The 14206-nt window shown below is 38.0% G+C and overlaps 1 protein-coding gene across 2 annotated transcripts in view; it reads right to left on the bottom strand.

Annotated features, from left to right (window-relative positions):
- The window catches only part of EFEMP1 (EGF containing fibulin extracellular matrix protein 1), a 31790-nt gene extending 18118 nt beyond the window's left edge, over positions 1-13672 (bottom strand). For both annotated transcript variants that reach the window (XM_053460731.1, XM_053460733.1), the window contains exons 1-4: positions 13491-13672; positions 7705-7783; positions 1959-2007; positions 1589-1876 (exon numbers count right to left, since the gene is read on the bottom strand). In XM_053460731.1, the coding sequence (XP_053316706.1) occupies positions 1589-1876; positions 1959-2007; positions 7705-7782 (415 nt within the window). In that variant the 5' untranslated portion in view covers position 7783; positions 13491-13672. The remainder of the gene's footprint in view (positions 1-1588; positions 1877-1958; positions 2008-7704; positions 7784-13490) is intronic.
- Positions 13673-14206: the final 534 nt, after the last annotated feature.

Below are 14206 nucleotides of genomic sequence, written 5' to 3'. Positions count from 1 at the left end.
AAATATAATATAAACACCCACTTCCTAACTCCCTTTATCCCACCTATCTCTAGCTGAACTTCCTTAGTATCTCTCGAACTTTCAGAGTGTACATATGTACGAAATATTATGTAAACTATGTAGAATATTATTCACATTTTGTCTCAGTAAGTCCTAATTCTTATGTTATACACTACTTACCAACTTTAGACATTCACACACACAAAAAAATACTACCATGAAGTGTGAAAAAAGCAACTAATATTCTGTTTTATTTTGATATATTTTTTAGAACAATATCATTTGTAGTTTTAAAATACTGTACTCTATGAAAACACTTGTGTGATATGCTTCCATACATGTTCAGTCAAGACTGGTCCACATATAAATGATGGAAGCAGAAAGTACTGGAAGAAGGTAGGGTTTAATTTCCAAGTTTATTTCCAGTGTTTGTGTGGAGCTATTATAAACAGAAATATTTGTGATGTGTACATATGGATATCCTGAATTGATACAAGACCAAGGACTTATTAAGGTCTGTGTCTTAAACCGCTTAAGGACAAGGCCAATTTTGCACTACAGGACCAGAGCAACCATTATTTCCTTCTTTTTAATATTTTGTACTCACACGGTATTTTTTTAGGGCTAAAACATATTTATATATGCAAGAAAAAGCTGGATTAATTTTTGCTTTTTAAAAGCACATTCATTCACAGTTATAAAGCTAGTATAAACTATTTTTGTTAATATATACTGATTTGGCAATTTTCATTTGTTTTAAGTTTTCTAATATACAAAAAAGTGCCATGCCTGAACCTGATCCATGGTACAGTTATGATTATCGATCGCGAGACCTGTGCCCAATCAGCGACCTTGTGGAAGAAACAAACCCCCCGAAACTGCATGCAATCAATAACCTAGTGGAAGCTTTTATATGAAAGTGCTGACTCTATGTATGATTCTATATACTCCTGAAGCTGATATCATGTCAGCAAAACATACGTTGGGTACTTCAAATATAGTCTAGCATCTTTCTATCTAGCTACGTAGTTATTCCTTAATTTGTACACGCGATGCCAATATAGTAAGGGAAAATTTAACCCCTTAGGGTCAAGTTAAAAAAAGATTAAATAAAAAATATATACATATTTTTAAAACACCTGAGGCTTGGGACCCAGGGAAACACTCTTTTCTTACTGTTCTCTGTCTCTCTCCAGCCTACAATCACAGTGAGAATGAGAGCAGTACAGAACAAAGACAAAGACAGTGCTTACACGGTATCCGTGCATGTGACTGCAGAAGCGATCACATCCACTGAAGGATGGGGATCTGCTATAGAGAGACCGCTCAGGTCACTATGTAACCATGTAACCAGGGCCAGCCCTACCATGGAGCAGATTGGGGCAATTGCCCCAGGCGGCACTTTTGAAGAGGCGGCACTTTGCCGCCCCAAGCGCCTTATTTTTATTTTTTTGTAAGCGGAGGAGAGAGAGGGGCGCCGAGTGGTTTTCGCTTACCCAGCATTTTAAACTTCGTCCCAGGCGGCATTATGTCTTGGACCGGCTCTGTATGTAACTATGTAACATTGGCCTGAAATATATGTCCTTACCTTGGCACATATTTTGTGCGTTGAGTTCATATCCTCCTGGACACTGCATTCGTTGAGATGGATTTGGAACCACCACGGGCTGCTGCACTTCGGGTGTGTTGACTGGCTCAACAAAGGTTGATGGATTATTAGGTTGTTGTGATCCTGGTTGTGAGACTGATGTATCATCCTCCCCATTATTAACCACTATTTGTGCAGTTCTCGGTAGACAAAGATATCCTCCGAAGTGGTTAACACATTTCATCCCTCCTTTACATGCATCTAGCACAATTTCGCATTCATCAATATCTGGGATAAGAATAGTGTAAGTAGACTTTAGACATTTATTGAATAAACACAAACAAGCAATCAAACACACGTGTAGTATTACCTTTACATTGTTGCCTTACGGGATCCCACTCATATCCATCAGTGCATTGCTGTACAAAAAAAAATGTAATTTCCTTAGTGACAACAGAAATAAGGCAATCTATCTGGTCCATTAGAAACAGCTGGAAATACAGCACTGGGAACAAAACATATTACAATGTAATTTATGAGAGCAGTGAACTCGATTTGCAGTTGTGCTATGCTTTACGTATATATCTTCAGTCCAATATTCCACGTAGCAATTAGTGAGTTCAATTTAAATAAGCAATAAATTACAACACATTTCAATCTATTAGTTTTGGATTTTTTTTGTTAAAAAAAGCATGTTGCAGTATAGTGTTCCTTTGTTAAAAATATATATTATCTAAATCTGGCACACAGATGTTGGTCACTTGTAGGTCCTAAGGTTCATATCGCTTTAGGGAGTAATGTTGGAGTTCGGTAACACAGTGGGTTTGTTAATGTAAGTCAATGCTCATGTTATCAAGTGTTAGTGAGTTTTGAATACAGCTTGGAAAGAGTTCCAAGTAATAATTGACTTTTTTTCTACAGTTATTTTAAAAGGAGAATTCGATAATAAAGAGTCTCATAAAGATGCCAAGACACAATAGAGTGTGTTTCATGAAATTCCATTATATCCATATTTGATGGGTCAACTAGAGGTTGAAAAGTATCAAGTTTGCTCTTTAGAAATAGACACTGTTTGTTCACATACATAGTAATCACAGAAATGTTAATAAAATAAAAACAAGCTAAAACTTCAGGAACCGAAATGAAATTTAGAAGTTACATTTTTACTATTTACAAAACAAAGTAAGAGATTAAACAAATAAGGTAGATGTTTAATTGTAAAATACATTCATCACATCCATATTCACACTAGAGGGAAGAAAGAAGCTAGTAAAGAGGAAAATTTCACCAGAAAAATATCTTGGTGGAAATAACACCAAAAAAAAATATCAAATTACTGTATTAAAACTACGTAGTATTTGGTTTATCCAATGAAAAGTGAGATCTGTACAATAAGGGAGCAGAATTAGTGTAACCAGGCCAGGGCCGCAGCAGGGCCGGATTGACTTAGGGGCTGATGGAGCTGCAGCTCCAGGCTCCTACCTTAAAATAGGCCCAGTCAGGACCGGACTGACAGGGCCTATGCGGCCTCTACGGCCGCATTAACGCAGGGCATAAGTGGCACCTGCCCCTTAAGCCCGCCGCAACTGCGACCGGGTCCGCCACTCTAGGAGGCCGGGAAGCCCCCACCAGGGCCGGCCTTACGGGTGTGCAGCCGCACAGGGTGTAAGTTAAAACATCGGGGTTTTTTTTTTTTTACTTTATTTAACATCCTCCATGTTAAATAAAGTTTTTGTTAACTTTATTTAACATGGAGGATGTTAAATAAAGTAAAAAAAACCACCCCGATGTTTTAATTTAAGCCCTGTGCGGCCGCAGACCCCTAAGGCCGGCCCTGGTGGGGGCTTCCCAGCCCCTTAGAGTGGCGGACCCGGTCGCATATTTTTAAGCACAGAGTGACCACCGATTGCCATGGCGACCTGCTATTCTGTGGAAGCTATTAATGCTGTATGATGTTGCGGCAGGCTTAAGGGGCTCTGCGTTAATGCGGCTGCATAGGCCCAGTCCTGACTGGGCCTATTTTAAGGTAGGGGCCTGGAGCTGCAGCTCCATCAGCCCCTAAGTCAATCCAGCCCTGCCGTGGGCCCGGTCGCAGTTGCTGCTTGCTCCGGCAACAAGGTAAGTAAGGTGAGGGAGGGGGCAGTGAGAAGGGGCAGAGGGGGGTTAGATAGTGAGAAATGGGGAGAGGGGATACATATTGAGAAGTGGGGAAGGGGGTACATAGTGAAAAGGGGGAACATAGAAGGGGCAGATAAGATGGGGAGAAGGGGTAGTGTGAATGAATGAATGAATAAATGTGTGGATGAATTGCTTGAATGATTTGTGAGACTGCATTAATGAATGTGTTAATGATTTGTGTGAATGAGTGCGTAAATGCAAAGATGGTACATGAAGGGTGGGCTTTAACAATAAATAAATAAATAAATAAAAATGGGCTGCTCTGGCTTAAATGCCCAGGCCTATTTTTTGTCCCAGTCCGGGCCTGAGTGTAACTATTGCCTGTCCTGATGTTAATTCCTCTGCTGTTGCTCACACCCATAAAAGGGTTTCTGAACCACTAGAGTAGAAGTACAGTAACTTAAAAAAAAGAGAGAATAAACAACTTAATGGAGAATAATAATCATATAAATACTGATATATTGAAATATGAATATTACCTTTTTAATCACTTTTTTTATAGGTGTACACAGTGTACTGAACTGCAAACCGTACGCACTATTAAGAACTGGATAGAAATCGTTAATGACCTCTTTTAGTTTTTTTGTTTTTTTTACTTGGCCCTTGCGTTTATTGGTTTCTGCCCCAGTCCAAATGACCTAATACTTTCCTGCTTTATGTTGAATCCCATTCCCCTTAGAATAGAATGCAGCTTTCAACATGACTATCTGGTGTCCCAGGAAACTAAATTGCTTTAAATAATCAGGCATTATTGGCAGAACTTCACTACATGTCTACCCACGTTACCCAGTCCAAATACCAGGCCAAGTCTTCACTCTTATGACTGAATAGTTTTCATATTTGTATGACAGCAAAGGTTTTACAGATATCCCATAAACAAATACTTTATATACTTTCATTTTACTACAGATTCAATAACATTTGTGAAATTTGGACTTAAAAATGGAACTTTCACTCTACCATACTTCATATACAGTTCATTGGCCTGTAACGTGTTCTTTACTGATTAAAACTATCACTGCCTATATATTTAAATACGAAAGGGCCCAGACTGGGTACACTGGAAAAATGACCAGTAGGCTAGTGTCATATAGTGTCTTACTTCCACTTGTGCAGCAAATCCAATGCTATAGTATCAGGGCCGGCCCGACAATGGAGCTGAGTGGGGCAACTAGCTCGGTCTCGGTGCCGGCTTGTAATGCTGAGCGCCGGAAGATTACGTCATTTCCGGCGCTCAGCATTACAAGCTGGCACCGAGACCGAGCAGGGAGACTCGCAGCAGGACTGCTGAAAGGTAAGTACAAGGTGGGGAGAGGAAGGGTAGTTAATGGGGGGGCGGCAGAGAGGGAGAGGAAGGGTAGATAATGGGGGGGGGGGCGGCATTTTAAACTTCGCCCCAGGCGGCATTTTGTCTTGGGCTGGCCCTGTATAGTATGTGGCTTTTGGCTAGATACATGCAGATGTATTCTGCAAAAATATAGTGTGCATCCATGTGTATTATGCAGGGGGACACACACATTTCATTTATTGACTTCTGGTCTTAAAGTGTAAAGGCCAATTTTTATCCCCAGTCCTTCCCGATTATGAACAGCAGCCATACTAACTACTATAGTATAAGAGTAAAATGTATAAGACTTTTATGCTTTTGGCCAGCCTATAGTTTCTTCATCCGTATAGATGTCTAGCCTAGAGGAAGCCTGCCATGACGGGTGAAACGCATTGCTGATTTGTCTGTCATTGCTGCTGATTTGATGCTGCACTTTTTCTCCAAACCCTTATGTAAGGTATTTGTTACTATTAAATTATATACTACTTTCATATATGCTGATGTTGGCCCTTTCCTTTTTGGATGTGTACTTGTGTGTATGTGTGTGTGAGCATATAAGTGTACTTTTGTGTGTGCGTGAGCATGGATGTGTAATTGTGTGTGAGCTTGGATGTAGGGTGAGATGGAGTGTGTAATAGTGAGCATGAGTAAGTGTGTGTAATTTGTGTGTGATGGCACAGACTAGCCGTTGAAGTTGGGGGGCTGGGGGGGATTTTCGCACAAGGGCCCCCGTGGTTTCTAGTTACCCCCCCCCCCGGCTCAACATTATACTATATTTAGGATTTTTGCAAATTAGAGGACACTTCCAAGTCCTTTAAAAGGTTGTACTTTTTATGCATTTTTTGACACCTTCCTTTCCTATATACATATGCATAGTGGGGGACGCCATAATTCTATTGTGTTTTATGAGAAACACATCTTTACCATTTGTATGTTTTTTGATATGTTTATTTGTGATTAAGGAAATCACATTTCAAATTGCAGCTTCAATCACTTAAGCACTATAGACACACGCTGTAGAGTACCAAAAATAACACTCCCTATGCATGCATCCCTCCACATAATTTAATGGAGCCTAATTATGCATGACCTTACATAGTGTGCTGTTTTCCAGGGGCAGTAGCCAGTAGTCTAAGCTATAGACAACCTTCTATTACTATGCATTGATCAGCTGTGCATTATACAAATAACTCTTTTCTTTTGAGTTAATTTATTTCATGCCTTTCAGCAACAAGGCAGAAAGATAGCACAAAGAAGTATGAAAATTGCATTTGGCAGATAATAAAAAGGTGTCATCTGGAAAGTGCTGAGGATCATAACCATAGACATACAAAATAAACAGACTTCATCCCGTATAGGTTATTTATAGTTTTTTTTGTTCCATCAAACAAATTGCATTCTGTTTCAACCAGCGCCTGGTTTTTATTATAGGAACTAAACTAGGCTAATGGCAGAACGTGCCTACTAAAAACAATGCATGCTTAATGTGTGCCGTAATCTCCCCCTAGAGGAGAATTTAGAGGGGTTGTTAAACTTTCACCTGCAAATGTCTTCACGGCAAAACTAGATCGACCCTCCATTAGCTCCATTAAAGGACAACATGTTTTTGCCATTGCTTACAGTAAGAAAATGTCCCCAGGGCTGTATCCATCCAGTATCATGACTGCATATTTCCAGACAATGCTCTTTGTATAATAATTGGCAATGGTCTTCTTCTGCTTGACCTGTACTGCCATTTATCATAACCATTGTGTAATCAAATGGGAGATGGTTAAAAAGTCAGTAAAGTTCCTTACAAGTCCAACATTGGCACTTATCCAAGAATAGGATTTTCATTTATAAATTTTATGCAACAACTCTGCGTAGTAAAAAAAAATATTTACATATGACTACACAATTATGCAATAGTTTGATTTTAACAATCGAACAAATAAAATGAGTGTTCGCTTTTCATATTATCACAGATGGCTTGTTATATAACTTGGCCTTGAATTAGCCTTTATCTGTAGACATGGAGGCTGCCTTTGCTGTCAGTCAAGTGATATTATGGGTGCCTTCCTTAGTGTTTATAAGCCGATTGGGGAGATCAGAACCATTAAGCATTGGTTCTACAGGGAGCCTGATCACAGGACGGATGGCTCCCTGTTATGTGGCAGAGAGCTGTTGCCCCTCTGGATATGCCATCCCTAGGCCAAGTTGGCTTGGGCCACCGTGTGTTCCCTGGACAATGCCGGGTTTCAATTAAATACAATCTGTTGTTGAACAGTATTTAATTCTATTGCAGCTAGATATATTTATATAACAAATATGTATGTTCTACAAGAAATGAAAGAGTAACTTTCATTTTCACACATTTTAGCATATCTAATCAATTTTCTGTTTCTCCTCACTAGACCCTTACACAGGACTCCTGAACTAATTAACAACAATCAGTGAATTTATAAAGGTTGTCAGTAATTTAAGAGGAACAACCATTTAGACACCGAGGAAAGGAAGTTAAGATCCTTTGGTTTTTTTATATTTTTATTCAGCAGCACAATATATACATAAAATTTATAACAACCTATAACCTATAAAAATGCACACTCAATTTTGTGATGTAAGCCCTTACCGTGAAAGTTATAGTCTCATCTGTCTCTTGGGATGATAGTCTCTGAATCAAAGTGGCAAAAAGCAGAATCTTCAACATGCTGGAATACAGGAAAAACGAAAACAATATTTTAGTATTTTACTAGAGACCAAATGCAGATTAATGGCTTCTCTACACAACTGCTTAATCTTCTTAGATGGTCATTCCAACTGACCAAAGATGAACCCATACATAGAGATCTATACAATTCAGAGTAAATTACCTCTTAAAAAATAAATGCATAGATTAGTCTGTGCATAATTGCCTAAAAGTAGGATTGACCAGATTTGCTTGTTTTTAGAGCACCCGCTTAATACTCTTGTCCTTGATATCTTTATGTACCTGGAAATGTCCCCTAAACACTCTCTAGGCCTCAAAGTAGAGCACATGTCAAACCTAACTTGCTTTATGCTTCGAGTGTCATACCAGTTTTATCATGGTCCATTAGGTCCATAGGGCCAAGATTGCTTTCAATTTATTACAGCTGGGCCAACCAGTTTGCCTTGTCAAAACGGGAGAAGTACAAGGTGGAGCCAATTCAAACTCATACTTACCATTTTTGACTTCCTGTATTCAGCATGCAAGTCCAGTTTGACATGCGCTTAGCTCTAGATACCAAGACTATTGTTTTGCTCACATTGGGTTTACTTGTGCTGCATTCAGCGGGTACATCCACTTTTTTAAAATATATGTTAAATCTTATAAATCAGATAGGGCACTACGTTTTTTATATTTCTTTTTTTATGCTAGTCACCTAGCCACGTTCAACCATAGAAGGCTCAGTAATACATCACCCAAAATATATTTGGCAGAGATATTGCCTGCTCTGTTAGTTATGTTCCATTCAATACCATTGAGATTGTTTCAATGACTTGACCAGAACTAGTAAAATCAAAGGCAGGTGCTTCCTATGCACATTTGGAACGTGACGGCTGAGGAGGCAAGGTGACCAGATGTGGTGCAGCATTGAGGAATTCCATTTTGTCTTGAGTGTTTGTAGAAATTCAACATTTTATACAGAACACATATAGCATACTATGTTACAGTTTAAAATTAATAATTTGTATTTCCTTTATGTTTCTGAATTATGTACAAAGCCAGGTGTTTGTTAAACCGCCTGCAAACACAATGTAGTTTGTCACCAGTACTCACCTGTATATAAGGCCGTTCCTACTATATAAACCACCTTGGCAGCCGTTTAGGGAGCCAACATGATAAGGACAAAAAATCACTAAAATCACAGGTGGAACTCAGAAAACCTGTGAAGCCTCAGTTGAGTTTTTGCACAAATTGTGTCGCTCATAGAAATAGCATGTGGGCTTTAATGGAACTGATCTACCCAGACAAGTATTGCCTGCGAGAATGGCTAAGTTGGGCACTCAAAGATGCCAAGTTGGGTTTAATACATTTCAAAAGTTTCAATTGTATTCTACTGACTCAAGGTGAATTCAAAATCAAACTCAAAAACCAACACTGAGGGAAATTAAATAGGTATGGGATAGAGATATGGCTATCCTGAATATAAGATAAAACAAGGTCCAACTAAGGTTTATTAAGGTATTTACAGCAGGGATAAAGAGCAGACTCCATGGTTCTTATCAGCTGTCAATTCTATATTTCTATGGAGTTTAGCAAGTTCTGCACTTTGGGACTACTAATGAATAGTGGCACAGTCAATGAATGTGAATGGCTTCACATACAAAGTAATAAAAATCTATCCAATTGAGCATATTATATTAATACTAGTTTTCTTAATAATTTATACTCCTTCCATTTATTATTTTAAGAAATTGTTGTATCATTTTTGTTTACACGATGGTACAGTTTACATTAAAACACCACAGTTTCCCCATTCCTTGTTGAGTGTTTCTATGTAAAGAGCTGATAGATCCCCACCTTGCAATTATCTGATACCTTCCAGCTCTCTCTGAGTATATACACTTGTGTGAAAAAGAAAGTACACCTCCTTTAAATTCTATGATTTTACATATAAGGACGTAATAATGATCATCTGTTCCTTAGCAGGTCTACAAATTAGGGAAATGCAAGCTTGGATGAACAGCAACACCTGACATATTACACTGTGGCATGATGTGGCATGATTTATTAAACATTTTTTGAATGACTTTATCAGTCTCTCACATTGTTGTGGAGCACTAATTCTGGCCCACTCTTCATAACAACGTTGCTTCGGTTCTTGGAGATTTGCGGGATTTTGTTTATACACAGCTCTCTTAAGGTCCCACCACAGTATTTAAATAGGGTTGACTTTGACTGGGCTAATGCATCACCTTGATTCTTTTTATGTTTCAGCCATTTTGTTGTAGATTTACTGGTGTGCTTGGGCTTATTGTCCTGTTGCACTACCTAATTTCGGCCAAGCTTCAGCTGTCGGACAGATGGCCTCACATTTAGCTCTAATACTTTGATGTACAGAGGAGTTCATGGTCGACTCAATGACTGCAAGGTTCCCAGGTCCTGTGGGTGCAAAACAAGCTCAAATCATCACCCCTCAACCACTGTGCTTGACAGTTGGTATGCGGTGTTTGTGCTGATATGCTGTGTTTTGTTTTAGCCAACATTTCACTGTGCATGATTGCCAAACATTTACACTTTTAGTCTCATCTGTCCAAAGGACATTGTTCCAGAAATCTTGTGCGGCCATGTTCTTTTTTGAAAGTAGAGGCTTTCTCTTGGCAATCCTTCCAAACAAACCATACTCTGAGATGTAACTATCTGAGAATTGCACTTTCTGACCTTGGGGTGAATTTGCTGGGATGTCCACTCCAAGGAAGATTGGCAACTGTCTTGAATGTTTTCCGCTTTTGAATAATCTTTCTCACTGTAGAATGATGGAATTGTTTGGAATTGGCTTATAACCCTTCCCAGATTGATGGCCACCAACAGTTGTTTCTCTAAGATTCTGTTAACACACACCTGAATCCTCCAGACCAGGAAAGTGCTAAAACTTTGGCTTTTATAGAGATGTTCATACTTGCTGATGATCAATGGAAGCAGTAAGGGTTATGTCTTCTCAAGTTTGGCTTTAGTTTTGTTGAATATGTTATCACACAATGTAATATGTCATGTGTTGTTTTTTTAATATGTCATGGGTTGTATTTACCTAATTTTTAGGCCTACTAAGGAACAGATGATTGTTATTATGTCCTGATATGTAAATCCATAGAATTCAAAGAGGGTGTACTTTCTTATTCACACAACTGTATATATAAATGTCTAAGTCTATTTTATTAGAATCTTAAAAAAATACCCTACAGTAATACATTGTGATATTGTTTTCATTAGCCCACTTTGTGATGTTTAAGCTGGTTGGCAACGTTTGTTGAATAGCTAAGGCCATTCTATATAGAGAGAGGAGGGTTCAAATCAAAACCACATGAAGTCACGTTGATGTGAGATAATGTAATTGCAGTAAGATGTGTGGTTTTCTGTAACCTTTGGACTGTTGCATAGTGAATAAAGAAAATGACTTCTGATAATGTTTAATAATGATTTATTTAACTGAACCTGAATTACTGTGTTTGTGCCATAAACAGTGGTGTTAAAATTGTGCCAATTTTTACAAGGTTTATATTTACATTGTAAGCACTTTGCCACAAACAGAAGTTACTGTTTGACCTCTCATAATGTATATTGAACTTTCTATATTATCACACTATATCACTATATAGTTAATATTACACAATGTTACACAATGATTACTACCACACTGAGTGATGCCGCACTGTCTGATATCAGTTGATAACAAGCTTCCTATAAAATACATTTACTAAATTAACACAACTTTGTCCTCAGATCTTTTTGAAAATGTTATAATTTGTTGATCAAGGCTGCGTAATATATCTTCAAGTTCACTGACAATCCAACATTAACAAAAAATAGGTTTATTCACTAAAGGGAGAGTTAGCAGGAGAGTCGTTTTAATGCTCTAACTTGACCATTCATTATAAAGTGAATTTAAATTCTCCATTGTGAATGGCTGGGCTGGCCTCATATAATGCATAATTCAATGTGTAATGAAACTTTGAAGAACTTTTGCTAAGTTAACTGTTCAGTATACGGAGCCAGCCAAGATCTTCCTGCAGCAGAAGCTGAGCTTGGTACCTCATGTATAGTGAAGTCAAGGAGCTGAAACACAACTTTCCTGCAAGCTCTCCTGACAACTTTCCCTTTGAAAAAGCCCTATTGAGGACTTCACAGCGGTATTCACTATTACTGCCGTTGGTATCATATCTGCCAAAGTGACCTTCTTTTAAATGAACAGTCAGCGTTTTGGACCAGAAATCACTGTCTTCTTGTACTGAGGGTAAGTGTCTGACTTCTCCACAACACAGAACATGTGCAGTAACAAGAGCAAACAGATGGATGGAAGAGGTTTATCTCTTAGATGAAAGTTGTGAGATATGAATGTGTGTCCAATATATGATTTGATTGTGTATGATAGATATTCATGCAAGCAGATTATTTAGCCATTAGAAATGATGGAAGGCTTGCTGTAGTAGAAATGACTATGCACTGTGAAGGGTAAAAGACCTAGTTAAGTAGTCACTTTTGGATAGGGATTGTACATATTGAATGTGCTAAGAGTGCTTCATGCCTCTTTCATTAATGCCTCTGTAGCTTTTTTTCTGGACTATTATTCCCAGTTGCTAAACATTATTCAGTACAAATAATATCATTTATCCAGTACAATACAATTACCTATTGTATTTTGCTTTTATCCCCAATTATTATTACAGATTCCTAATATGAATTGGTGTAGAAAAAATATTCCATCCTTCCTATTTCAAAGTAAAAATCAAAGTAAATCAACCTGTTGAAATATTATTTGTTTTTATATATTTTATGTATATAACCTATTATGGTGCGATTAACATGCCAATAATGATGTCACGATAGGAGTTTGTTTCAATTCTTAATAATCTTAATTATATATAGTACTTGCACTCTTAAACCTCTTGCAGAGTCCAACAAACACAACAAGATTACATTTTGCCTTTTCTGCTCACTGGAAAATATTTTTCAGACTTTTGTGTATGCACTGTGAAGCATAGAGGCACAAAAATACTTTGGATAAGCAGCACAAGAGTCAGATCTGTGAGAGAAGCAGTTACTGGTCATCTTCGCAGCCGTGCATATGATTCTATAATCATCTACTGCAGGAGATGCCACCGTACCAGTAAAGGGAATAATCAGTGCTGATTGCCATTCAGGTTCCTTTTATGAACAGCATAAAAAAAGAGATGCATCAGGGTGTTTCCCTGCAACCCACCTAACAGTTCTTGTGTGGTCTTCAGTCCATCAGACTTTAGTGTACATGAGACATAAGCGATAGAATAGGAAGCCTAAGCATGCACAATGAGTGACATCCTAATCTTGACTAACTTAGTACTTCTTGTTTCAGAAGATAAGTTTTATTATTGTCCACTGCTGTTTTCTCAACTTGACATGCATCACTGATTAGTAATTTAAATAATAGTAAACGGTCATTTATGAGCAAGAAACGTTTAAGAAACATCGCAAAGTCTGATATTTTCATAATTTTCATTGAAGTCCCATAAGAAACAATACTTATGTAAATATAGGCTAATGATCTTGCAAGGAAAAGTAAAACATCAGTATAAAAAAACCAATAATGTAACTTTCATAATTTGACCTAATTTAAAAAGGTCATCAAGAAATGTAACGTACGTAACGTCACAATTAAACCTACTTCCAGAATATTTTTGTTTTAAAAGTTGCATTACCTTTCTTATAAGTAAGTCTGTATCTGATCCACTTTATAACCTTAACCCTGGTTTCCCTTGCAGGTGAGATGATGAAGGCAGGAACGCAAAGCGGAGTCCTTGGCACAGCAATTTGGGAAATCACAAAGTACAGAAAGCTGAACAGATCAACGCTCTGCTGCTTCAGGCATGTGGATACTGTGTTGAAAGGAGGTATTCATTTCAGACTGGATTTTAGGACACTCCTCTTTTACTGTTAATATCCTCCCATTATTTAAGCATATGTGATGTGTTAACTGATCCTGCCAGCTCACAAGCAAACAGAATATTCCAATGAAACCATCCTCAGTTACATTTTTGTAACACACACATATAAAAAATGTGTATATTTTTATTATCTGACCTTTACCGTGCCTCAGCGTATGTGGGATTTTATGATCCTTTCACACACTACTTATCACCCCCCCCCCCGACATATACAGTTTGACAGTCTATTGAGGAAAAATGAATAAGATTTTATCAGAGAAGTTCAAATTCCACATTCTGCATCTCAATTAAAGGGAAAAGTGACTTTTTGTCAGTAACTAAATTAAGGTGAGTGGGTTCAGGAATAAGTTTAAGTTCTAAAGGGGCAGTATTTTATGGATATTATGTTCCAGGCGTCAGTGAGGGAAACAGTGTTTTTTGCCTTTTATTCACCTAAACAATTGCATCCAAATGCATTTTCTCATCTGTAC

The sequence above is a fragment of the Spea bombifrons genome, chromosome 3, assembly GCF_027358695.1.
Source record: "Spea bombifrons isolate aSpeBom1 chromosome 3, aSpeBom1.2.pri, whole genome shotgun sequence".
NCBI classification, from domain to species: domain Eukaryota; kingdom Metazoa; phylum Chordata; class Amphibia; order Anura; family Pelobatidae; genus Spea; species Spea bombifrons.
The sequence above is the reverse complement of the archived record's forward strand: the minus strand, read 5'-3'. Positions and strand labels throughout refer to the sequence as shown.